Source organism: Neolamprologus brichardi, chromosome 2 (genome assembly GCF_056152115.1).
Source record: "Neolamprologus brichardi isolate AB-2024 chromosome 2, ASM5615211v1, whole genome shotgun sequence".
In the NCBI taxonomy this organism is placed as follows: Eukaryota; Metazoa; Chordata; class Actinopteri; order Cichliformes; family Cichlidae; genus Neolamprologus; species Neolamprologus brichardi.
Window position 1 is genome coordinate 28,462,920 of NC_142105.1, and position 26,700 is coordinate 28,489,619.

Genomic DNA, 26,700 nt, shown 5'->3' on the forward strand with positions numbered 1-26,700 from the left:
ATTTTTTGTTTGCATATTACTGCATTGTGTGTGCCTTTATACTGTGCATTTATGTAGAGATCTATATGTGGCTTTTTAAGCTGTTTGGAGTGTGAACTAAAACAATATAATGTAATAAATACACTTTTTAATCAAAATGTCTCATTATTTAAAAACTACAGTACAATAAAGCATTTGCTCCTTTGCCAGTCATATTGTCCACAGCATCAGTGGTCTGTTCCTTTTTTCTGCAGTGTTTTTTGCAGGCCTTATTTTTTGGGCTATTGCTGTATACTTTTTACCAGCACTGTCTGCTCCTTCAGGCTCAGTCCTCTGATCAAAACTTCTGTTTTGTATTCACACTCTTGCAGAGCTTTCTTTCAGGAAGCTGAACTTTGAAGCAATATGAGAAACTCTCACTCTCTCACTCTTTCTGTTGCAGACTTTTGTGTGTTTTTGTATGGTCTTGTTATTTTTTTAGTGTTTTGGTAGCTCATAAAAGAAGATTTCTTCCCCTTTATTTGATAGAGCAGCAAGAGTGAACAGGGAAAGACATGGAGCAAACTCAAACACTGTCTGCTGCATGGTCACCTGCTCAACTTTTATTGATATATTTTACTGAATTTTTTGTATTCACTGGTCTAAGCTGACTCATTTTTTCACTTCTATCCAAATACCGTATTGAAGAAGGATCTAAATTGCTTTCTTCCAGCCAGCTGCTACACTCAGAATTTAGTTTGCTTTATGACTTTTGCCATATACTGTTAATTCTCTAAAAGTTCATGTTCTGCCTCTGGCACTTTATTAAGGACTTCCCATTCTAACCAACACCAGAGGAGCTTTTCTTTAATATTTAATTAGAGTTCAAGTGGAGTACCATAGCTGTAGTACAATCAAGGTTATGCACATGCATTTTCTTTACTGTAAGCATCTATCCCCAAGTGCTAGCACTCTTCGACTTGCAGATGTAACGTCAAATTATTTATTTGTTTTTGGTACATTACAGCGAATATTATCAGTGAAACAGATCCAATCATTTTTATGTGTTTCATATTTTGCTCAAACTGGCGTTTAATCATTGCAACAGTTAGTGAGTTACAAAAAACACAAAAAGGATCACCTACTTTGTTTTGGTTTTGCAATTACATATTTAGCATTAAACAGTTTTCATCAAGGTGTGTAGTTGCAGGCAGGTTGAAGGCTCAGTAGATATATCACTCAACAGCTCCCTGCTGCCACTGCAGTCACTGCAGACTATACATGAAATACTTCATCTCCCCATTTTGAAGCTTCAGTGTTAGCATCTTGGCTGCTATCATGCTATCATGGGGCATGATAATTGCATTAAAATGCTCCGACCCTACATAGGTGGTAGCTCTTGGCTACATCACCACCTATCTGTGCATCCACCTGTCCCTTAAAGCAGCCTTGCCTCAACTTAAAGCGTTGATAAATTGTAACTTTTTACATAAATTGTTAGTTTTACATAAGCTATATACCCTTGTAAAATTATTAGCTATAAAGATCAGTTGCTAAGCATGATTGTTTCTGTGCTAAAGATTGTTATTTTATTATCTAGTCCATAAGGATTGACTCATGAGCTAGTCTCAAAAAGTCACTAAAAGAATTGCAGTTTTTGGCACTTGGCTTCAGTTTTCAGACTGCAAATGCTGGCACAAAATGCAAACAATATTAACTGTATCAGGTGTCAGCTCCATGGTAGACTGGTGTCCTCTCTCAGGTGTAAACCCTTCTTTTGAACAGAGACAGCCATTGTGCAATTTGCTATTTCTGAGTGCACAGCAAAGCTTCAGGGCGACTGTGAAGAGTAGGAACTGCTACAAGAATAAAAACGCACAAATAAAGGCACATTGGCACCACTTTTGCTGCAAATAAACAGATGTGACAGAAATACCTTCTTGTTACTTTTTCCATCAGCGCTTGCATTCCCCAACAAGATTATTTTATCATGTGGCAATGAATGAATGCTTTAAAAGTACCGTCCTCTGCTTTCTTCCCAGTGCGGATGAAAGGTTTGATGCCACGTTTCACACCAACGTGCTGGTGAATGCGTCGGGTAACTGCCAGTATATTCCCCCTGGCATCCTGAAGAGCACCTGTTACATCGACGTGCGTTGGTTTCCCTTCGATGTGCAGAAGTGCGATTTGAAGTTTGGCTCATGGACACACAACGGCTGGCTTCTGGACCTCCAGATGCTCGATGTGGACACATCCACTTATATACCAAATGGAGAGTGGGATCTTGTGGGTAAGAGGGCTTCTTTAATCAGAACATTGCAGAACTTTGTAATAAGAAATGCTGCTTAATTCAATCTGTCACCAGAGACTGAGGTGTTACATCAGGTTTTCTTAAAACAATATTTCGAATCTCTTTTAAGTAAATAAAAAGCTAAAATACTCAGACATAATCAGATTTTATACATTATATACATTCACACTGCCCGTTAATAGACTGACATGAGGCCAACAAAATGAGCTATAATGAATAGACTGGAAATGGAAGAAGTTTTGGAAGACCTCTCGAGGGTTTCCAGCTGGGACAGAGTAGAAGGAGATCCCAGTTCCAGGGCTCTGGGGTTTAGGTTAGTTTGAAATGGGTGTGAGACAGAACCAGATGGCATGCAAGAGAAACAGTGTGACACTTTGACATGAGTGTAGCCAAGCCATATGTGAGTGGAGCTAATCACTTCCCTAGAGCTGAACCTTAAGGTGAGAAAATTCTAAAATTCAGGAAAACCATGGCCTACCTACTTTCTACTTTTTTATTTTGCCAAACATTTAAATACAGAGTGAAAATAATGAGGTTGAAATACAATTTTATTTGAGAAAGGACTGTATAAAATATTAACACAAATGCTGCCATTCAATGCATTGTACCAGAGTTAGCTTAAGCTAATTTGCAATCCCATTGGCAGGTCGCATGATCACATGGTGTTTGGGTTTACATGGTAACAAACATTTAAAGGAAGTTCGCTCTTTAGTCCACAGAAACAGATGTGCATTTGTGTCCTTCAGGTGTGCCGGCCAAGCGTAATGAGTTGTACTATGAGTGCTGTAAGGAGCCCTACCCTGATGTGACGTTTACAGTCACCATGCGCCGCAGGACTTTGTATTATGGACTAAATCTGCTCATCCCCTGTGTGCTGATCTCTGGCTTGGCCCTGCTGGTCTTCCTTTTACCTGCAGACTCAGGAGAAAAGATTTCTCTGGGTGAGAGGGGCATGCTGAACACACATGCTAGCTTACTGCAGATATGTATTGGTGCATATGTGAATACGTAACAAAAAAGAAGAATTGATATTGAATATTGGTCGAGTAAAATAAAACAAACAACAAAAGGGGTGTATTGTTTAGACATTCTTTAAGTTTTTAAATAAAGGAGAGAGTTCAACCTAATAAGAATGCAAACACCCTGAACAGTACATCAAAACTTCAAAATGCAACATGCATTACAAGCATATTTGTCCACAATGAATGTTGTAATGAATTCATGCATTTAAAGACACTTTAAAAAAACACTGAATGCATTCTGTCAGTGCAGAGCATTGATGAATAGCTACCTGTCTGTGAGCAATCAGCAGTTTTGAAGCTGTAACCAACCTTGAACATGTCAGAGAGGGCACAATCTGACAAATGGTTGTAGTCACGAGAACATAACTGATTACATACATAAGTAATTACAAGAATAATTTCATACACCAGTGACCCTGATTGCATCATTATGTATATGCTCATGTTCTCTCTCACTGTGTCTCTCTTGGTATCTGTCTCAAGGCATCACTGTGCTGCTTTCGCTAACTGTCTTCATGCTTCTGGTAGCTGAGATCATGCCTGCAACGTCAGACTCTGTCCCCCTCATTGGTGGGTTATATTTCTGTGTCTGTGTGAGTACATGTAACATGTTTAAGCGTGCGTGAATGTTGAATCAGGGGGAGCAAATGAGATTGGTATGCCTTAGAAGATAAAGCATACCGATGATTTTGTTTAGCTTCACCTGATACTTACTGATTATACCTCTTTGTCAAAACTTTATCATGGCTTCTGAAAAATGAGTGACAGCAGCAATAACAGGATAACTTACATTCACCTGCCACTTTATTAGTTACAACTTGTTGGTACTACTTCCGATTCATCTCAAAGGCACTCTATTGGATTGAGATCTGGTGGCTGTGGAGTACATTGTCATGTTAAAGAAACCAGTTTCAGATTATTTCAGCTTTGTGTGCTGGAAGCAGGCAGAAGATGAGTACATTTTGTTCATAAAAGGAATGGACTCTATGTTCAGTTGGTACTAAAGAGCCCACAGTGTGCCACCACCATCACCACGACCTAGAACAGGATGGATCCATACTTTCATGGTATTTATGCTAAATTCTTGCCCTGCTGTCCAAATGTTATAACAAAAATCGAGACCCATCAGACCAGCCAACACACGCACATATATATATATATATATATATATATATATATATATATATAGTGTGTGTGTGTCTGAGTTACTGTAGCTGTCAGGGCATGAGTCTTTTATTACTCGCCAGCCGTTAATCACAACATAAGTGTGCTAATTTCTAGTTTGGCTTAGTTCATTTTAATTGTGTTCTGATTAATTCATAATTTGGTTTGTTCTGTCTCAAAAAACAATGTGGTTTGGGTCCACTTACCGTATTTCTAGACATAGTGCACATCTTGTGTTTTTCTATTGACTCTACCTCTGTATAGATATACACTTTCTAATAGCAGCCTAATTTCGTGCTCCACTTCTACCATAACCTTCTTTTCTTTTCTTTTCTTTTCTTTTCTTTTCTTTTCTTTTCTTTTCTTTCCTTTCCTTTAAGGCCCTAACCTCTTCTCTTTTATCTTTTTAAAAAAATATATCCTAACAAATAATAATGAAACTCCACCTACACACTTATCCTACCCCCTCCTCTGCTGCTTCCTGATAAGAGTCTCTCTCTCTCTCTCTCGCCTCTGTTTTTGGTTTTATTTACCTTTGTTCTCTGTTTTGTTGCACTGTTTTGCACTGCTTCACCCAGCTTCAGTTCAAATGTGCATCTCTTCCCTTTAGCAAAATAGCGTGTTGTAGATTGAGGAGAATTGCTTTCCTTTCATGATAGAGTGTAAAATCAGCCTAGTTTATTCAGTCTTGTCTGTTTCTAAATGCTAATAATTATGAGCATCTAATAATAAATGAGGAGTAAGTGGGAAAAAACATGCCACAAGAAATGAAATGATTGATCTCATACATAACTCTGGGGAAAAAACAATTAAGCCTTGTTGATTTTCTTTTTGTGTGTGTGTGTGTTTGTGTGTACTAAACAGCTCAGTACTTTGCCAGCACCATGATGATTGTGGGAATGTCTGTGGTGGTTACAGTTATAGTCCTACAATTTCACCACCATGACCCTCACGGCGGGAAGATGCCTAAGTGGGTGAGTGACTGAAGCTTATATTAAAAGATAATCATCATGTTTGTGTTTGAATGAATATGTTAACGGTGCCTGTGTGTTGACTTTCCCCTTTCTTCTTTCAGATCCGTGTGGTTCTGTTAAATTGGTGTGCCTGGTTTCTCCGTATGAAACAACCTGGCGATGAGCGCAAGCGGCCGGATTACAAATATCGTCACACCTCCCACCACCACTCCAGCACCAGCTCCATAGAGATGGGAACAGTACCAAGCCTTACTGTGCCGATGTCACAGACGTCCTGCCCACCCTCAGGCACCTCCAATGGTTCCATGAGTCTCTACTTTGGCAGTTACCATCCTATAGAAAGCCCACACTGTCCACCTTCTAGTGACTCTGGGGTAACGCTTGGGGGGCGTGCCCACAGCTCCCCCAGTGATGAGGCAGAGCCACATGTCAGCAGTGGTGTTGTAGGCCTGGGGATGGGAGTGGGCCTCCCCCCACCAGAGATCCAGCGTATTTTGGAGGAGGTGTCGTACATAGCTCAGAGGTTTCGGGACCAGGATGAGGCTGAGGTGATCTGCAGTGAGTGGAAGTTTGCAGCCGCAGTAGTGGACCGGCTGTGTCTAGTGGCGTTTTCTCTCTTCTCAATCATTTGTACCTTCACAATCCTGTTGTCTGCACCCAACTTCATAGAAGCTGTTTCTAAGGACTTCACATAACTGGTTACAACAGGAGAGAAGGAATGAAGAAGGTGTAACAGGGAGAGAGAGAGTGTAAGAGTGAGGACAGTGGAGAGGGCATAAATGTACGTGGTCCCAAACCAACCAAATCTACTGAATAGGAGGCGAGCTTCAAAATGTGGTGCAAATAAATGCAAAAGCACCTGCATCATGCTACATCATAAAGGTCAGGAAAAATAATTTTTATTCTTTCTGTCTTGATATAAGAAATAGATTGATAGATTTTCTTTAAAAGGAAAAAAATATAACCAAAAAAACAAACAAGAAAACTCAGAACACAGAAAAGCAGTGAGAAAGCAGAGGACAGCATTGCATACGTGGAAGACACTACTAACTGTCTTTACCCTGAAACTAGTGTAAACATCATTGCTGTCCATTAAAATCACCTCTCCAATGATACAAACTCCACCACAGTCCTCTTTGTTAAATATTATTCTCCTGTCCACTTGCACCACCTCAGTCTGAGTTCATACACCCGTTGTTTACCTTTTAAGCTAATAAGGAAGTCACACATTACTTCTGATGATGTAAATCCTTGTAAAAATGTTTAGTGTAGTTACTGAAATGAGATGTTTCACTGTGAATCTTAATGTTTTCTTGTTCGCGTAGATCAACAGAGCACTGAACAAAACTTTATTGCTTTATTGTTCTTTATTCATCAGTTTAGGAACTTCTCACTTTGTCTTGCCTCTTCATTTCGAATTATAGAATCTGTAACGTAATAAGAGCTGTTTGGGACAGTGAAAAATAATGTTTATGAAATATCCAGTGTATTGTATTGACAGCACTGTGTTGACTGGTATTTATGGTTGTTGACCAGTAAAAACAAGATGAACTGGTGACTTTTCTTTTTGAGTACTGTAAAATATCACATGTTGACCTGTACAGTAAATCATTTAACCAAGTGCTCTGACATGACATGCGCTTAATATTCATTTAACTGTTGAAAACAGGTCACGTAGTTGCACCAGTTTAAAAAACAAGCAATCACTTGAAAGCTGTTAAAGAGTTTGCACTTGTTGGAAATCATACGTGGTTTCTAAGGATGAAGAACAAAGTGACTTTTGAATCCTTGACACTGCTGACACTTGCTGGAGGCTCAATCGCAAACAGAAAATGTCATAACCTCATTTGCCACCATATCACCAAAGAATATAGTATTGATTCGGGCTAGGATCCCAGTATGAGTTTTCCTGAAGGAGCTGAGCAACCGAAAGTGACTGAAAGCTGTAAATGTTTACTTCCACCTCCACCTCCCACCCATGGAACAGTTGCCACCATTCTCTGGTAGTTACAGTCTTTATCTCTTTCATTCTGCCTAAATGTGAGTGTTTTGCTCTCTGTGTTAATAAAAGACTATTTATTCTCCGTATAACAGGCTCTGCATAAATCTGTGGGGATATAATGTGGAAGGAGGCAAACGTGTGGCTTTGTTGCCATGTGAGACAGTCACTATAGAGTCTACACACAAAACACAATCACATCTAATCCTTATTGGTCTATTGTTGTGAATATTGAATTTATTGAATACGTTTAATCACAGAATGATCCCAAACAACAAATAATAGTTGAGAATTGCTGTAAAACACATCAAATAGTCCAAGGATCTTACTGGAGTAGGCAAATACAGTGTAACATTTTATTCAAGGATCTGTATATTCTTCTCTCTTTTCAGTAGAGCTTTGGTTTTCTTAGATAGTGGCATAAAATTGTCTTTGGTCCCAGATAAGGAAGGGGAATGAAAAATTGAATGCGGGAGGAAATTAAATATAAATCTGAGCTAAAACCATGACCAAGAATTTGGGGCATGTTTTCCTTCTGTGATTTAGGAAACATGCTCTGATTTCTTTCTTCCTCTTTTCCTTTTTTTTCCTTTTGTGAGACCAACAAAGACATTCTCTAAAGTCCCAACTGTTTGATGTTTTGATAAACTCCAACTGATAGGACTGAGCCAAGACTTCAGGATGAATGACTGGTGCATTTAAGTCTTGAAGCGATTTTACTGTTGTATGTACGCAGACAGGAGAAGTGTTAAAACCAGTTTACAAGTGCACATTTCCTTCTACAACCACAATTTTCCTGAACTCAAACTCATTTTGTTAACAGTAAAACTACAAGTAATATCATTTGAAATGATTTGATTCACATGGCAACATTAATTAAAAATAAAACCTTTGTTCAGGTAAATCTTTTGAAGCTTAGAAATTAGGGTGGGCTTTATTTTGCAGGGGTGGACGTGACAAAATAAACCTTTTGGTTGAAGGGTTAGACTGAAAAAAATATCATACTGTACAGTTATGTGCCTCTGACTATGAAGAAAATCTATACTGATGTAGTTGGTATGTATAGATGATGCCACAGACTGACATGTATACTTTCTATTGACTTTTTTATAAAAAATTAAGAACTCTATAGATTCCTCCTTCTGTTGTATTATATAACTGTGATCAATCTCACCCTCGTGCTTGTGTTTTATTATTAATAAATTCAGGGTTATAGATTTGATCAAAATTACACCAAACAGTCAAAGTAACAAAAGTTAATCTCAACTTACAGTTGGGGGAAATAATAATAGGAAACCCTGCAAAATTTGTTAGTTTGCTGTTATCTTTCGTTCCTTTAAAATTATACACAGTTCATTTCTTTGTAAGTAGACAAACTTACAAATTCAGCAGGGGATATAATAACTATTTGCCCCACTGTAGGTCAGAAGGTGGCTCAGTAGTAATCTATGGCCCCATTTACCTGTATGCACTCTCGATAATACCTGGGCATGTTCCTGTTGAGATGGTGGATGGTGTCCTGGGGATCTCCTCCTAGATCCAGACCTGAATTAGCTCCTGGACATTCCTTGGCACTATTTTGTGACTGAGATGAACCAATACACAACACTCCAGAGGTTCTCAGATGAAGGCAACGATTGCCATGAGGGCCAGTGCCTTTGTTATCCAATAACTGCCGACACAATCTGGCACATGAGGCCTCACATGGGCCCAGAGAACCAACTTAAGTTCTGATGCTATGTCTGATGATTTCGTCTTGGGACATAACAGCAGCCAGGATATCGTTGGCTAACATGTGGAGGTCTGTGTGACCCTAGAGAAGGATAAACCTCCCCAAACTACCATTGACTCATTGCCAAATCGGTCATGCTGGATGATGATGCATGTGGTGTAACATTTACAATTGCATCCACAGGCTCTTTTACATCTTTCACAGATGTTGAGTCTGAACCTGTTTTAATCTGTGAAGAGAATGGCGTGCCAGTGGCAGACCTGCCAGTTTTGGTGTTTGGTGGAAAATGGAAATCAATCTGCGTGGTGCTGGACTAAAGCCTCTCACAGTTTGATCACAAACATAAGCAGCCCGACTGAGGTCATTTTGTTGGACCGGCCGGTTGGACCGGTTCCTCTTTGCACAAAACGTGCCCTGTCCAAAAACCTTGAAGATGCCCTGTGCTGTCCTGGAGGAGCTGGACTGCCTGTGCAGTCTGAATAGGCTGCAGATATGGTTTCATGCTACCCATAGTGACAAGGGCACTGACAAAAAGCAAAACTAGAGGAAAATCAGTCAGGAGAAATAACAGACTAGAGCACTAGTCTGTGGTCACCACTTGCAAAACCATTCCTTTTTGGCGAGATCGGTTGTTTTGTTGAGTGAATTCACTGGAAATTAAATACTGTATGATTAAAACTGTGAAAACCAAGACATAAAAAAATTATTTTGGACTAAATATATTTTAGTAACAACAATAACAAAATGCTAAGTAAAAATATGAGGGGGTACTAATAAGAATTACTGCAGATGCCTTCTCTCATGGGAGAACTTCCTTCTTTCTGACCATAAGGAGGTCTATTATTCACGTCCATTATTCAATGTTTATTCTCGTGCATACATTATTTTGAGTGTGTGTGTCCGTGTAGAACATGTTGAGGGACTAAAGTACTGTACTGAGATATGCCTGCTGCACTGCGTTAGCATTCAAATTACTTATTAAAAGGGCATGAAGAATAAAAATGAGTGAAACAGTCCATGACAGCAGGAGATGAAAGCACTGCACCTCAACGGCATCACTATGAACAAGCTGTTAAAGAAACACGTTAACTTGAAAACTTAAAATCTATTCGTTGATGTAAAACATGAAACTGCATGATCAGACATTGTTTAACAGCTATTACAGTGGAGGTTTTTAATAATTTTGTCAACATACTATAAGCAGGAGATGCAACTGTATCCTAATACAAATGCACCATTAAACACCAGTGCCAGTTTAAATTTGTAAGTAGAACAAAGAGGGTACATTAACCTCCTTGTTCCAATTGTCTGTGAATTTCACGACTCACAAGTGCCACTTCATCGATCTATCCACACGAAAGCCCACATACTTTTATTCTGCAGTTGTGGAAGTTAGATAATTAGAATTTATATTTTGGTGGAGAACAAAAGTTACACACAAAAGTGTAATTGTTGACATAAACTGAGTTTGGTTTAAAAAAAACACACAGAGACGCTTTTAGAGAGAAGACACTTAGACTCAGTCAGTGGGAATATTACATAAATGAGAATAAAGAGGGAATCCTACAAATGGAGGGTTTGTGATAAGAGAGCTTCTATATCCCATGTATTCATATATTTTGTGAGTGTGTGTTATGCATAAAAGCTCTTAAGATATTCTGGCTGGGAGACAAGTAGCCTTTCTATATAAAGCATACTGTGTTAAAGGTTAATCCCCCTCACTCTGCTTCTGCAAGACAGGCCCTCCTTTGTTTAGCTTTGCTTGCCTTAGCTACACCCTTGAGGTTTTGTGTATATTTGTATGTCTGTGTGCACTCACGGTCTACACACTGATGATGGTATAGTGGAGCAAAAACAAAAAATATAAAAAATAAAAATAATAAAAAAAATACTCTGGAGAAAGTTATATTTGAATCCAAGACTTTAGGTTAGTAACAGGTATGTTATTAAACAGTAATAAACCATTATCCATATTAGTGATACAAGGCTGAAACACATATCAACTTAAAATGATTAATTTACATTCATTAAAGGACCCCATATAAGAAGAACTCATATTTCTTTGGTAAATTAAGTACATTTTGTTGTGACATGTTACCAAATAAGTGCTGCCAAAAATCTTTTTTTTTTTAAACTTCCCACTGCAATCTTTTCTTTTACTAACTGGCACTGAAACAAGACCAGAAAACACCAACTTACTGTAATTAAATTGGTTAAAATTCTACCTCGAAGTGTCGACATCTGACATATTATCATCTCTAACATTTTGTCATTATTTATCATCAAACAATGCAGAAAGACACTGGTGCCATATTGGTACAAACAAACAACCATAACTCAGGGCAAGAAGAGTCTAGGACATCTAACAGGCACGCAAAACCCAAAATAACAAAGACCTAAACATGCAGCAAACAAATTCAATACTATAAACAAAAGCAATGCAAGTGTAAAAAACTTTTAGGGCATTCAGGTCATATAGGAGCATTTTAATCTCTAAATCAGTTTTAGGCTTGGACCTATTCATGAATTTACAGGAAACATAGTCAGGTTAAGTCAGTTCATTTATATCACACATTTAAACACAACAGATCCACAGCAAGCATGGGAGATGCTGTATAATCCATTTATAATGAATTAGAAGTCACTCACCTCCCTTTAATTAGAAGTCTGGATGCTCTGGTACTCATCTGATACATCCTCATGGATCAGAGCACAGCAGTGGTGAGAAGGTAATGGTAAGTTTGTAATACACACATACATTATATTGTAATATCTTTATTGTTGCTATTAATTATTATCAACATTAACAATTCAAGATTTTTACATCATAGATTTACAGTAAAACATACATGACCAGACCTAAGCAGAGCTTAGTGTACACAGCAGAAATGCAGCAGCAGCAGCAGCAGATCCAAGGACCGTGAAAGTAGATGTTCAGCAAAATTCAGAGATTTCCCCCTGTGGGTGGAAAAAGTCTTTCTGTTTTCTGGCATATAATTTATATTTCAAACCTGTGCAAATATGTTTTACATTTTTAACCCTTCCTCAAAAGCATTCTCATGCTTTACATCTTCAGATCATGTTGTATATTTGTTGTTGGAAAAGCAATCAGACTGTTCCATTAGAACAGATGTGTGCACCCCATTTCATGCGCACCACCTGGTATGTATAGCAAACTCTCAATGATGGAGGGAAAGTCAGCCTGTTAATGTTTAAGTGCCTGAAATACTTGCCAGACCTTCACCTTCAAGACTCTTCTGGGATCACAACATGTGAAAAAGTGTTGTTGTTGCTGCTGATGTGTTCCCCGGTGTTGCTGTTTTATATCGAGCCAGCAACAGAAGCTTTGAAGTCTGGATCTGTTAACATGGAGTTAAAGTGGTAGCAAGACTGAATGTCAGGGCGCCTTCACGTACACACACATGCAAAACTTCTGAAAATACACTCGCACATAAACACAAGCATGCCGGTGCACCGACAACATAAACTCGATCACACATGCTGTGCACAGTGGGGGATTCAGTGAGGCCAGATTGCATTTCAGACTGCTGAGCTCGGCGTGCAAATGATGCATACGTCACAGGGAATCAAGAAGGATTGAACCAAAGCAGATTTTTTTATTTCAGTTTTTCCTGCGAATATAAATTAAAATCTATGAACCTAAAAATGCAACAACAGTATATGACGGACTGAAAATGAATAATTTAGGGATCCAAACCATAAACAGGTTCAGGAAGCTATAGGGGAAAGTCAGGAAAAGGCAGAAAAGTAATAAAATCCATAAAAAAATTGTGGAATGGAACTTGTGGAATGGAATGAAGCTCAACCTTATTACCATCCAATATGGGAATGACCTCTGCCTGCTGAACTGCTGGGCCAGCAGTATTATTTTAAAGAAAAATGAAGCTCTCCCTTTGTGTTTGTGTGTGGCAGGTGGATTATGAGTGGGTGGAACTGTGTGTGTTTATGCTTGGTGAGTGGGATTTGAAAGCCAAATGTTATTGCTTTCCGAACACACACACTAGCTTCAATGCACAAATACTGAACATCACCAGAGGCCATTACCATCCCTTTTGCTCCCTCTTCACATTTTCTCATTCCGGTCCCAATTAATCCAACCCTGCTGGATGCTGCTGCCGCCATACCCGAATATTGTTTCTCTTTTCCCTAAATGTTGCCAGGCCACCTGCCTGGTCCTCTGATCCAAGGAATCCCAAACACACAATGTCCCTGTCCAGCCAGCACATTTGTTAGATTAGTTAGAGCAATTTCCCTCCATTTTCTTCTGCTTATCTGAGTCAAGGATTTGGGATGGAGTGGTGATATGGGCAGCCAGATGTCATAGAGCGAGAAGCAGGGTACACTCTGGACATGTCACCAATCTGTCACAGGGCCAACACAACTGTACATGCTCACAATATACACCTATGACCAATTTATTATCACTAATTAACCTATCTAGCTAGCTATCTAGCTATGAGTATAGCTAGTTATCAATCTAGCTGAGCAAAAATTTCAAATATAGTAGTCTGCCCAGATCACGTCAGGTTTCAAGGACAGCAAGAGTGAAGACTGACTTGTATTATTATTTACAATATTCAACGCTGGACTCTAAAATGAAACTTCAACACTGTGATAACGGAGCCATAGATCATTAAGATGGAACTGACATCCATGCAGCGTTGAAGCCATTATTTTTACAGCACTCGCCTTCATGCCTTGACTTACAGAAATGGCTCTTTCATGCAGACATACACTGTTAAATTACCTGCTGTGAAACAAGCAAGGATACACAAAAGCAGTGAAAGCTTTATTTGAGGTTAGGTAAAGCATCACTGATAATCCTCAGGCATGAAGTAATCTGAGTATGTGGATTACCGGTTTGAAAACACTTCCTCGAGTACTAAAGTAGGAAGCCATGACCAAGTGGCAGCTATGTGTTTTTTTTCCCATTTTACCGAGTTGGAGTTTCCCATCAGTTGCTCACCGTTCACTCTCAGAGGTGTTACGTGTCTCATTAAACTCGTGCTCTTACATTTTAGGTGCATGAAATCAATTCCAGATAGCTTCCTGTGAATTTACACCACAACCCTTGATACCTTACTGGATTTCACTCATTAAACTTGATAAGGGAAGGAAAACCTGTGCAGGGAAGTGTATATCCATGAACATCATACCACCAGTGGGTGGCCATGCTGCCTGATTACCTATTTTCCTAGTCAAACCAGAACTGATCATCACGTTTTTTATTATTATACATGTCACAGTTGTTTAGATGACCGCTTTGCTTAGCCTGTGATTAATCTGTTAGTGCAAGTAGGGGGAATGTTAACACTTCATATTCGTTCAGATTTTACCACATTCAGTCAGCTAAATATTTATGTTTAATCTCCATTTATGTCACAAACCAGCTCAAAATACAGAAAAGGAAAAAAGACCATACAGACAACTGAGAAATGAATTTGAGACAAACAGGGCTCAGTGGTGTAAGGTGAGGCCATAAAAAAAAAAAAAAACAAAGCACAGAAAGAACATCAAGCAGAGTCATTAAAAACTATCACAAATTAACTGATATCTTACTAATCTGCAGCACACCATGCTTCCATGTAGGCAAGGTTCACATGGGCTTGTTTAAAAAAAAGCATTTTTAACTGGGTTGCTATTAATCTTTGAGCCATTACAAAGGGAAACTTAGTAAAGTCTTTGTTGGAACATATCAAACATGAAACTCTGACTGCTGCCACACCTTTATCTGTGAGTCAGCGACTTCTATCATTGTGATGCGTACAGTGACAGCTGCTACAAAAGGTCTATGAGCTCTATGAGCAGGTTTTAAATGTGCAAATTGACTTTTCCATTGCAGCTTTCTTGCATCATGCTTCTGTGCCAAGTTTATTTCTTTCTTAAACGAAATCATTTCTTTCAACAACTCAGCAATCTTTTTTCTACACACTGGGCTCTGCTCATAGTGAGTGAAACCAACCCTTGTCTATTAGGAGATTTACACATGTCGAGGAAAAAATATAACTAAAAGTGGACTCCTTACTCAAGTCCATATACAGCTTCCAAGACTTAATGGGTCCTGCACTTAATCTAAACAACCAAAAGCACTTGCCCTTTTCCTGATGGGTGCCCCAAGTGTTCTTTTCTTGAGGTAAATTTTTATTTATTTATTTATTTAATGTGTGTGCATGTGAAGCCCTGCCTGTGCCCCTCAACAAGAACATTTGACTATTTTTTAGCTCAGTAGGTAGAGTGATGGCCCCATGATCGGAAGGTCGGGGGTTCAACTCCACTGAACGGCTACCCTGATGTACTCCTGAGCAAGGTACCGTTCCTACACACTGCTCCCCGGGCGCTGCATTGGTGGCTGCCCACTGCTTCACTGGGTGAATGGGTTAAATGCAGAGGAGCAATTTCCCTATGGGGACTAACACATACACATTATTAATCACAATTTTGCTAAATAAAAGGTTCTGGTTTGCATCAGTCACATGACTACCATTAACCAATGCTCACCGTTGATGGCAGAGCGTACTGGTTATGAGCCGGGAATGAGCTCGCAAAGAGCATGCACATTTTTTGCCACCTGGGCGGTGCGCAGCTGTAATATGATGAGATTCCATATTAGATTCCTGATGAATGTGGGTTGTTGTTATTCAGCCTGGTTCTATCTGCCCCTTTTTTACTGGAGCACCCGCCCCTTCAAACATCTCTGCACGGCCCTGAAGCAGGGTATACTTTAGGGTGTTGATACAGTGAGCTAGAAAAGCCAATATCACATGAGCATACATTGTCCTTAGGGATGATATCTGCTTCTGATGAAACCAAAATGTAGGTGCATCCATAATTTATTTGCAGTCTTTGGTTATTCATAATATCAGTAAACAATAATATCTCCTTACTTGTAGGCAATGAGTGCAGGGAAGCTAGTAACAGACACAGTAGCCAACTGTTCACACTAAATAACAGCCGTCTCAATGGACAGACTAGATGCACTATTAACCAGGTGTCAGGGATTGGACTGGGGCACTGTTACAATGGCAGGTGGAGTGAGGAAGAAAGGATGATGAATCCAACCCAGGTTAGGATCTTGCTAACACAAATTTGCACATAAGGAATACTCAAAAAAGGTTAGCCACACAAAAAGAGGAAATGTCAAGCCATCAAGGGCTGTAACAAATAGATGCTGTTTTTCCACCACAGCCATTTCTACTTGCCACACTTCCCTCCAACCTTTCCACTTTGTTTAGCAGCTGTGTGATGGGTTTGCACGATGAGTCTGTAGGGATTAGACTCCCAGATAAGGGGGCAAGTAGCCAGTTAATGTGAAATTCCATCAAGCCAAATTCATGCAAATGACCCCAGCTGCAAAGGCTTACAGAACAGCCTTACTCTACACACAAGCAGACACACACGCTTTGCTTGACAAAGTATGTGCATATGCAATCCTGCACACATGCATGCTCACATGTATTCTTAACAGTAGCCGACACGTTCTTAACGGGAACGATAATGGTCTCATCCTTGTGTCTCTCCATTTGCTAATGTCCCATATGTGCTCACTTGCTAGAAATTAGCTCTTCTGCCTGTTTTCATTCTGTTCACTGCACTGCAAATGGCAAATGTGTCCCTTATGTAGAGATATAGCATCTCGCTTAAAGGAAAAGCGCCTCATTCCTATCCTCAGTTTTAGAGCGTTGAAGACAGGACAGAAAGGTTTTGAGCTGCCTTGGAGTTTGAATTTACAAGTGAACTGCACACAGAGTACCAGAGCAGCGTAACAAGACCACAGCAACAAAAAGAGCAAATGCTGAATACACAATTTGGATGCAAAAGAAAATCTATTTAAATATTAATTTCAATTAATTTGTCCTACTTTATATTTTTTCGCCCCTTTTCTTCCTTTTCTCCAAGAAGTGCGAAACATTGGAGAAGCTGTCTGACAACATTAAAAGTTGTGTTAAATAAAAGCAGACAAGTTTGCCTGAACACCCAGTGGAAGAATAAAAGATGAGAAGCAACTTCTTCCATAACTTACCCTCTCATCTTTCCACTCGCCATGTTGGATGACGCAGTAAAATCTGGAGATTGTTCTCAAAAGGTTGACAGATTAACATGAAATGAAAAAATGACAAATGAATAAGAGGAATCCGTCAGCACAGGAAAATAATTTCACATTACTTGGTTTCAATATGGGAATATATTGAAGAATTGATCAAATATGCCTAAAGTAAGTGGAGAGATACAACTTCACACCAAGAAAACCTTACTGTGCAAATCATGATCAATGCAATGTCTAATATCTCTTTGATTCACAGTTTGTCTGCATTTATGTAATTGCCTAAGTGGTCTCGAGTGCCTCATGCTGTAAATCTGGACCCTTTGGACACCCTCTGGAAACATCTAAGTTATGTTTCATAAATGTTTTCTACTTTGCTTTTTTCCACCTTTGTTTCCACATAACCCCCAACCTCATTTTTCTTTTTCCTTCTGCTCTTTATCATACCCCATTTGATATGTGTGTTGTGCTTTGTTTTATCTCCGTCTGGAGAATAAAGACACTGTGGCAGGCCTGCAGACTCCCCATACAGCTGCCATATAAAACCTTGATTCCTCTACCAAAGTACAGACTACATCAGGAAATGGTTAAAGCTTTCATTTTGAAGGCTTTTCTTATCTTTTTTATGTGTTCAAGCTCAACAAACCGCGCATTTAAAATCGTATCTTATTCTATTCTAGTTACAACATGAATGGTGCAGGGCAGCCTCACATTACTTGTCTTGTCAAGAGACTGTTTTCTCATTTTAACAGTCATAGGACACATGGGGGTCATAAAGGTTGGTGCTTAATGTGAACCTGTAATAGCACATGAGCCATATGACACTTTATCAAATCAATAGGTCTCCCAGGACAGACACAAGGAGAAAACTATCTGTGAAATGACCTTTGCTAACATCAGGTGATTCTGTTTCAAATGGTTTAATGACACATCATCTTCTGGCACAGGGATTACATTTAAATGTGTATACACATAAATAATCCCATTATGCTACAATAAGGATCTGCTCTGGTTGACTTTCAGGGTGTTTATGATACAGACACTATATTTGTAATTCTTTCCTGTAAGCTTTACACACTATCTCATGTCCCCTGGTGTGAAGATCACCTAAATATTCAAGTGAGCAGGGAAGTTTTTAGTGCATGAGGAGAGGGAAAAAAAAGCGCAAATCTTCAGGTGATGCTTGGAGTCATGTTTGACTTTACTTTCTGCTATCAAAAGTGATAAACTTTCAGGGGAAATGCTGGGTATTATACAGAAGTGAGACACTCCAACAGATAAGAGTTACACCAGGAAAATGATTGCATGATTGCAGCATTAAAAAAAAAAAAAATCTGGAGATAATTTTCAGCAACATTTTTTAAGCTTTATCTAAAGCTCTTCTTTGTAGGTTTTATCAGCCCATCTTTCACATATGGAATTATTAATGAGTCAGGGGTTACATATAGAAGACTGTAGTGTAAATTCCAATAGGTTCATGAATGCAGCGCCATCTGGTGGTGATAGGAAGCACTTTTCCAAGACTAGGTAATTTCTGTTGACAGTGACAAAGGAGAGACATCTGCAAGTAAAGCCCCATCTTTCACTTGTACACAGAAATTATTGAAAATACAAGCCCACATAATATCAAGAACTTCATCCCACAGACAGTGAAACTGAGGAAATGCAATTTTCCATTTAAACTTTAAAACAAGATCAGTAACACACAGAAAAGTCAGTTTCATGACATTGTTTTGCCATAGGAAGGGACTCGAAATTGGTTCAAAGTTACCCAAAACTTCAGAACTGTATGGCTTTGTGTATCCTGGTATGCTTTTCGTGTACATTGCAAAAAACAATGACATGGCAGTGGAGGCTATTAAGGCCTGAGCCAAATAAGCTTTCTCACTTTACACACTGGTCAGATTCAAAGGTAAGAGATGTGTTAACTGCAGAAAAACAAAACAAAACAAAGGGCTACTTCTTAACCCTCTATTAATCACAACTTAGTGAGTCATGAGCGAATTGGAATAAATCTTAACATAACTATTCCTACAAGCCCCATTTAGATGCCTGCACTGCATAACTTAATTTTGGCACCAAAAAAACCCCAAAAACAAACAAACAGGCTCAGTCAAGCTACTTAAATCTCAATTCTACACTCCTGACCTTCAGACTAATTTCAGTGTCAATTTATTTGCCTTTAGCGTGTACACCTGTAGAACGGCTATCACACCTCATTAAACCACACTTCAAATATCAACAGTCATATGTTGATACAATATAGAAGAGAATTTTCCTTCACCATGAACAGTTTAACATCACATACAGCATTTGACCTGAGACGATCTGTAACATCTCCCTTTCTCAGTTGCCATCGCCCGCCTTGTCCTTGCTCTTGTCCCGTGGTATGCGGCCCAGGTTAAAAAATTCCAGGTTTGGCCTCATGTCTGTGAGATGGGCGAGCCTGTTAGACATGGCAAAGAAAGCAGCAATGGCGGCTATGTCCCAGGCGTCCTCGCGGTCAAAGCCCGCTTCCTCCAGAGATTTAAAGTGCTGCTCTGTGATGGTGTCGCAGCGACACACGGCCATGGCAAAGTCCAGCATGGCACGCTCCCGAGGGGCCAGGTCAGCATTTTCATAGTTCACAATGACCTGGGGAAAACAGAGCACCGATTAGACCTACAAGTGCATTTTGCTGATTTATGGCAATTAAGAAAAACCAAACAGGAAGGTCACATGCAAACAGCATCTGTATTAGAAAGTAAAAAAGAGATGTGACAGGCAGCCTAGTTTTAATGTCGCACATCACATAATGAGTGTATATACACAAAATACCTTAAAACACCTTTGTTATAATTACTGGATTTAAGATTATACCTGATCACAGAGTGTGGGGTTCTTTGAGTAGATGCGATGCAGAGCACCGTGGGATACCACACAGTACAGACACCTGTTGTAGATACTGGTTGCCACTACAATCAGCTCACGATCTGCCTTGGTTAATCTACCTGCAAAACAATAGACATTTAAAACTATCGGAAAAATACTGAGTCAAAATTACATTTGCTGCATTTAAGGAAAAGGTGCAAACACTTCTCACAAAAGAACTTATTAACCTCACAAACATGTTCAAATAACAATCCAGTCCTGTACTAAAAGACTGAAGTGAACCTGATCTAGTTAAAGTTTTACCAATAAATCAGTATACCTGCTACTTGGACACCTGAACAATCTTAGGCGCAATCTCAACTCTGTTTAGAATTAAAGCCAATCTGCTCTCAGGCTGTGGTGCATTGTTCAGGACAGATTTTATTTTAGATGTGCAGACTTGCAGACAAAAGGCTAATACAAATATGCCTACACCCGGAAAAGTTAATTTACATTGTAGCAACAAAATAGCCAAACAGTGAAAATGGCAGCGATTGTTAATATTAGTGCTGGAATGAGCACTAATACATTGCATCAAGTTTACGTCCCATCTTGAAGGCTTTTAACAGTGACTCACAGGTTACACATTACCAAAATGATCTGAAATGAAAATAAACACAACTGAATTTTAAGTTAAGAAAAACAAAACAACCCCGGTTACAGGAATACTCCACAAATATATTGCAGTTGTGATTTCCTCATCAATCCCCTGCAGTGCATGCGAGTATGAAAAGAGCTCATTTTACGCGCGTTGGATATATTCATTCATACTAGGCAATATGATGCATTCTTTTTAAAGGTAGCTGCTAAGAATGCATACCAAATCTGCAGCTCTCCTTACTTTTAAAAAGCAAGGCTGGTGCACACAGACAAATAATGGCTTATGGATTCATTGAACCCAGAGTGCTATAGATATCCTGGAATGTGACAGGATTTACATGTGTAGTTTTGCAAGGGATGCAGGTTTTGAATTTTAGAAATGCTTTTCTGAAATGAGCACTTCATAAACAGGTCACGACTACATGGAGTCAGGGAATCTAACGTCCATCCACACTTTGGCCAATTTAGACTCACCAATTAACCTAACCTCATTAAAAGGGTGTCTTTGAAGCCCAAGTACCCAGAGAGAACATCCAAACGCCACACAGAAAGGCCCTGGACCTCCCTGCTGTGAGGCAACAGTGCTAACCACCACACCACTGTAATGTCTGTCACACACAGTCACACACATACGACAATAAACTCCAAAGACTTTCTCATCCCTACTGAAACTACTAAAAAAGCAAGTTGTGTCACCATGGTTCATGTCAGTCTGGGTGTTGTGTTTCTCAGTGGGAAGAGTGGGGCCATTACTGAAGTGTGTGTGCACCTTCCCAGAGTTTGTCCATGCCATTGAATCGCAGACAAAAACGCACCTGCTGCTAAAACAAAGACATACAGCACACAAGCACACCTGTGTCCTTGTTCATCAGTTCGTTGTAGTATGCAAAGAAGGCTCTGAACTCTGCCGGCCTGTGAGACAGAACTTTGAAGACATTGGGCAAAAATCCTCCCTGTAAGGAAATACAGGTTTAATGGGGAGCAGAATAAAGTTCAGCAGACTTAAAGACCTTGAACGCCTCATATGTAAACCTTTGATTCCACTTCCTCCATAAGCTCCACTATATCGTACGGCAGATCTTTCTGGTAAGGAATTGGGTATCGGCTGATTTTCTCTGGTGGAGAGCCACTGGAGAAAGATCTGGTGCACATCGCTGCTGCCACCTCCCCCTTCCCCCGTAACAAGCAACCTGAACGGAGAGACACCTGCAGGGAGGACAGCGCAGTCACGTAAAACCACCCTTAAAGTGCGCTTTCTACAAAGTGGAAAAGTGTGGAACAACTTACAAGCTGTGTCAGATGAGGGCGGAACAGCTTCGAGACGAGGTTACTCGCCATGTCAGTCAGCAGAAACTGGAGGCTGGTGTGAGATTAATCTGATCGTCAGTCAGCTACTGCTGTATCCAGGCGGAGTGATTTTCAAGGAAGTCAGACTAATCCTTAAGAGGCACAAAGTTAGAGCTAATGTCGCTAAGTTAAGCAGGGATATTTACCTATCCAGCTTTCAGTCGACTTCACAGTGCGTCACATTACACAATAACTGAAGCAGTATTTACCATTTATCAGCTATCGTGTTAGCAAACATCTCGTTTTTAATTCGTTTACATGTCAGATGTTAACAGTCTCGTGGAAAACAAACCAATCAGAACCCAGTATGGTGGCACGCCTGCTGCACGTCCACACCCTCACGCACTAGTCCTCCTCACCGACAGGGGTCAGTCTGTGACAGGATTGAAAAGGTTAGCCTGATTGCTGTGGGTCGTTTAAATAGTTAATTAAGCGATGCTTAGATAAGGCAGATAAAATATTTAAATTGTTATTAATATTTCTTGTTTAACTTAACTTGTGATTATTACAGCTGACTTTCGTGTCTATCAAAATTAGTGAAGAAAAGAGACGCGTTCCTGAGAGACAGAACTGAGGGCATCAACTTCCCAATATCGACCTCTGACTCGGAAGTGACTTTTTTAGGAACAAACGAGCGGCGGGTTTTCGTTCAATACACGAAAAAACATCTTTTAGAAAATATAATAAAACGATTTTTGAGTTGGGACTAAACGTAAACAGACCGAAATGTTTTACCATGTAAGTATTTGTATTGCTCTCTGTATATAATCACTAACAGCAGTCTGGTTCTGTTGTTGATACGAGTTTGGCTGGCGTGCTTGTAGCTACTGTAGCTTTGTAAAACTTTATCATATACCCTTAAAAGCTGTTATCACTGTTGCGCTTTTATAGTCGTGTGGAGATGCTACAAGTGTTTTTTCTCTTGTTTTTGAACGGCAGCAGAATAAGTTGAGCAGTGACGTTGTCCACGTCAAGCTAATTTACAAAAGCTTTGTTTTCACAGATTTCTTTGGAGCACGAAATCTTACTACATCCGAGATATTTTGGTCCAAATCTGCTGAACACCGTGAAGCAGAAGCTCTTCACAGAGGTCGAGGGGACCTGCACTGGCAAGTGAGTGACTCTTGTGTTTGACTTAAAAATAGTTTAAAACAAAGGCTAAAAAGAGGCTGAAATTTGACCAGTGGCTTCTGGAAAACTGGGCCACAGATGGAGGTTGTTTTGCAATTTAAATAATTTGTTTAATTCTGTCTTGCAGGTATGGCTTTGTCATTGCAGTTACCACCATTGACAACATCGGTGCTGGCGTAATCCAACCAGGCAGAGGTTTTGTCCTCTATCCAGTCAAATACAAGGCCATTGTCTTCCGTCCGTTTAAAGGAGAAGTTGTGGATGCAGTGGTCACTCAGGTTAACAAGGTGAGGGGCAGGTTTAGAGTCTTAAAACACAGTTTTCATTCCATGCTGTAGGAAAGTATTTGCCCCCTTTCTGATTTCTTAGTTTTTTGGGGGTTTTTTTTGCATATTTGATAATCATAACAAAAAATTGTATCAGAGAGAGGGTTAATATTTAACTTGAGTAAATACAAAATGCAGTTTTAAATGAATTTATTTATTAAAGGGGGGGGGGGGGGGGGGCTATCCAAAACCTAGTTGGCCCTGTGTGAAAAATAATTCCTGCTACATTTTAAATCATATATTAAATATGACTAATCATTTTGGAATTTTTTATTTTTTTTTGGAAAGTTGAGTTCAATTTCACTATCCACACCCAGGCCTGATCACTGTCAAACCTGTTGACTCAAGAACTCACTTAACTTGTTGGGGATTTCTATGTTTGTTTGTTTTGTTTTACCTTACAATATAAAGTGCCTTGAGGCAACTGTAGCACTAGATATATAAAACTGAATTGAATTGAAATAGGACTGGTCTGACAAAGTGATGTAGACTAAAAGATCTCAAAAAGCAACACACTAAAGAAACTCAAGAACAGATGAGAAACAAAGTCATTGACACATGTCAGTCTGGGAAGGGTTACAAAGCCATTTCTAAGGTTTTGGGACTCCACTGAACAACAGTGAGAGTGTTTAACTACAAATGGAAAAATGCATTCAGCTGTCTGTGCATTGAGGCTCTCTGTGACTTGGGTTATGCAGCAGGACAATGAGTCAAAACAAGTACACCTCTGGATGGTTAAAAAACTAAAATGAAAGTTTTGGAGTGGCATAGTGAAAGTCTGGACTTAAATCAGATTGATATGCTTTGGTATCACCTTAAACAGGCCATTCATGATTGAAAACCCTCTAATGTGGCTAAATTCAAAACAATTCCGGAAAGAGAATTGGGCCAAAATTCCTCCACAGCGATGTAAAACATTGCAAATGCAATAGTGGCATGAAAAGTTACTTTTTTACACCGTGTATTCCATCCATCCTATAAGATGTAGAAATATAAAAAAAATTGTACTTCTGAATTTTCTGAATCATTTTAACAGCAAAACTGTTAAACTAAATGTGTCCAGTTTTAAGAATGAAGTCATGAATTGCTGAAAAAGAATAGTGTTCTGTCTTCCTTTTGAAATGTTTCTAAATATGTTTGTAATTCTTACAGGTCGGATTGTTCACAGAAATAGGTCCCATGTCCTGCTTCATCTCTCGCCACGTGAGTCAGCAAGATATTTACAATTGTGTTTAATTAGTTGTCATTTAGCGCACTTTGCAGTATTTATGTTGTTTGTAATTTAATCTCATGATGCATTTCTTTTGCAGTCGATCCCCTCAGAAATGGACTTTGACCCCAATTCTAATCCACCCTGTTATAAGACAGTTGATGAGGTATTGTTTCATTGTTAAGTTGAAACAATAATTGTGTTACAGAAACGTATTAAAATACATTTCTCTTCTTTGCCTTTATTGGCTTTTAAAATAAAGTTAGTTATTATTATTATGTGTTTAAAAAAAGTTTTCAGCAAACTCAGACATGTGTTCGCATTATAGTGAAGATAAAGGTTAAAACACAACTGTCAGTTTTGCATTTAAGGATTTTTCTTCCTCTTTTTTTTAAGGACATTGTAATCCAGCAAGATGATGAGATCCGGCTGAAGATTGTGGGAACCAGAGTGGATAAGAATGACATTGTAAGTGTTTCTTCTTACAATGTCATTCTTGTCAAGCAAAGCGATTGCTGAGTTTTCTCCAGAAAGTTTTGCTTTTTTCCAACTCTTCCAGCATCTCCCTCTCTGTAATTGGGAAATTTCTGAGTTCCTGCACTAATATGTTATTAAAATGGTGGTAAGGACTGAGCTGCTTTTACCCTTGTGTCTTCAACCTGGGCTGCACAGGCTATACCACATGTGCCAGGTTACAAAAATCATACCTAGTTTATCAGGGCCAATGTAATGTGTAGTTGATGGCACTATCGCGTCTTTTTGTGTATGTATTTCATTACAGACAAGCGTACATCCAATGCAAATATACCAACTGCATGTTGCAGGATGTGGATAACGCTGTGTGTTGGTTGAATGCCGATTGGTTGACAAGTGGGCCAAAATGGGGAAGAGAGCGACCACAGACTTCTCCACGAATAGGAGAAGTGTGGGGAAAAAAAAAAAAACCCTCAAAATGTCAAAGATTAAAAAGTACAGCATTAAAAGTACAGACAGTAGCTGCAGTGGACACTTTTTCATTGTCTCTAGAACTCTGTTTCACTTCCTCTCGTATGTTAATTTGGTCCCACTGGCTGATCAACATCGCAGGCAAGAGTTGCCCATAGACGGGTTGCACCACCCACTTTGTACTCTGTCTCCATCAACAGCAGACATTCTTTGCCAGTCGATGTGCTGTCTGCAAACTGCCAGCGCGCTACAACTGTCCTTGTTCAGGGCATACTTATTAAAGTGTATGGTTCAACAGTCAGATCACTTGTCACATCCAGTTTACAGACGCCAAGACGGTAACAGTGAAAAATCTCAGCTCAACAAATCAGTGTGGGATGCCATTGTGCCTTCATCAATCTTTTATACTTTAAACTAAATTAAAACAAAGTTTTCCTTGTTTTTCAGTTTGCCATTGGATCTCTCATGGATGATTATCTGGGTAAGTTATTAAACTACAGTACATTGTCAGATGGGTCATAGATCTGCTTTTTTTTGTTGTTGTTGGTTTAGTTTGGTTATGATTATTTGCACATAAAAACAAAAATAATGGTGTATGTTTTTTTTAAAAAAAAAAAAACTTACCATCTGTATTTTGTTTCAGGTCTTGTGAGCTGATTTTTTTCTGAGGAGCAAGAAACAGTGGGACTTTATTGCGTTGTATCTCAGTTTGTCTGTGTTAATAGTAATTAAGACAGACAAATTAGACTATTTTTCTACTGTTCTGGTATAGAGATGGGGGCCAAGCCCTATAGGCACATCATGTTATTATGCTGTACAGCCTACATTTTTTTTAATGGAAATGCTGTAAGAGTGTTAACAAATTTACTTAAAAATTGCTAACGAATAGAAGTATCCATATTAGTAGTGTTTGTTATTTTGAATGCTCATCATTCCTACATATTTTTTGCTTTTGCGTGTGCTGTAATAAAATATTTAATTTGTTCTTACATCCTTGTGTCAGTGTATG

The 26,700-nt window shown here is 39.2% G+C and overlaps 3 protein-coding genes across 3 annotated transcripts in view; 2 read left to right on the plus strand and 1 right to left on the minus strand.

Moving 5' to 3' along the window:
* Positions 1 to 6,761, plus strand: part of LOC102788558 (neuronal acetylcholine receptor subunit alpha-7-like) — a 32,030-nt gene extending 25,269 nt beyond the window's left edge. The window contains exons 5-9 of the mRNA XM_006781351.3: positions 2,001 to 2,248; positions 3,016 to 3,210; positions 3,775 to 3,861; positions 5,320 to 5,429; positions 5,531 to 6,761. Coding sequence (XP_006781414.2) covers positions 2,001 to 2,248; positions 3,016 to 3,210; positions 3,775 to 3,861; positions 5,320 to 5,429; positions 5,531 to 6,124 — 1,234 coding nt within the window. The 3' untranslated portion in view covers positions 6,125 to 6,761. The remainder of the gene's footprint in view (positions 1 to 2,000; positions 2,249 to 3,015; positions 3,211 to 3,774; positions 3,862 to 5,319; positions 5,430 to 5,530) is intronic.
* Positions 6,762 to 18,111: 11,350 nt separating this feature from the next.
* On the minus strand, positions 18,112 to 22,383 carry si:ch211-175m2.5 (uncharacterized). The gene is made up of 5 exons (XM_006781350.3): positions 22,020 to 22,383; positions 21,765 to 21,938; positions 21,586 to 21,685; positions 20,082 to 20,212; positions 18,112 to 19,856 (listed from the first exon to the last, which is right to left on the minus strand). Exons 1-5 carry the CDS (start codon positions 22,068 to 22,070, stop codon positions 19,569 to 19,571), a joined length of 744 nt encoding a protein of 247 aa, XP_006781413.2. The 5' UTR covers positions 22,071 to 22,383; the 3' UTR covers positions 18,112 to 19,568.
* A 274-nt stretch (positions 22,384 to 22,657) lies between these two features.
* polr2g (RNA polymerase II subunit G) lies at positions 22,658 to 26,680 on the plus strand. The gene is made up of 8 exons (XM_087850322.1): positions 22,658 to 22,817; positions 23,083 to 23,192; positions 23,338 to 23,497; positions 24,689 to 24,739; positions 24,847 to 24,912; positions 25,143 to 25,214; positions 26,139 to 26,172; positions 26,335 to 26,680. The coding sequence occupies exons 1-8, from the start codon at positions 22,806 to 22,808 to the stop codon at positions 26,346 to 26,348; spliced, it is 519 nt and encodes a 172-aa protein (XP_087706448.1). The 5' UTR covers positions 22,658 to 22,805; the 3' UTR covers positions 26,349 to 26,680.
* The last annotated feature ends 20 nt before the right edge of the window (positions 26,681 to 26,700 follow it).

Bases quoted from the DNA above. Each gene is read 5' to 3' on its own strand.
- si:ch211-175m2.5 (XM_006781350.3), bottom strand. From the start codon at position 22,070: ATGGCGAGTAACCTCGTCTCGAAGCTGTTCCGCCCTCATCTGACACAG. The intron at 20,213-21,585 runs GTGTGCTTGTGT...ATTGTTTTGCAG, and splicing joins ACTGATGAACAAGGACACAG to GTAGATTAACCAAGGCAGAT. The intron at 19,857-20,081 runs GTATAATCTTAA...TGTTTTCCCCAG, and splicing joins ACCCCACACTCTGTGATCAG to GTCATTGTGAACTATGAAAA.
- polr2g (XM_087850322.1), top strand. The intron at 24,740-24,846 runs GTGAGTCAGCAA...TTTCTTTTGCAG, and splicing joins CCTGCTTCATCTCTCGCCAC to TCGATCCCCTCAGAAATGGA. The intron at 25,215-26,138 runs GTAAGTGTTTCT...CTTGTTTTTCAG, and splicing joins GAGTGGATAAGAATGACATT to TTTGCCATTGGATCTCTCAT.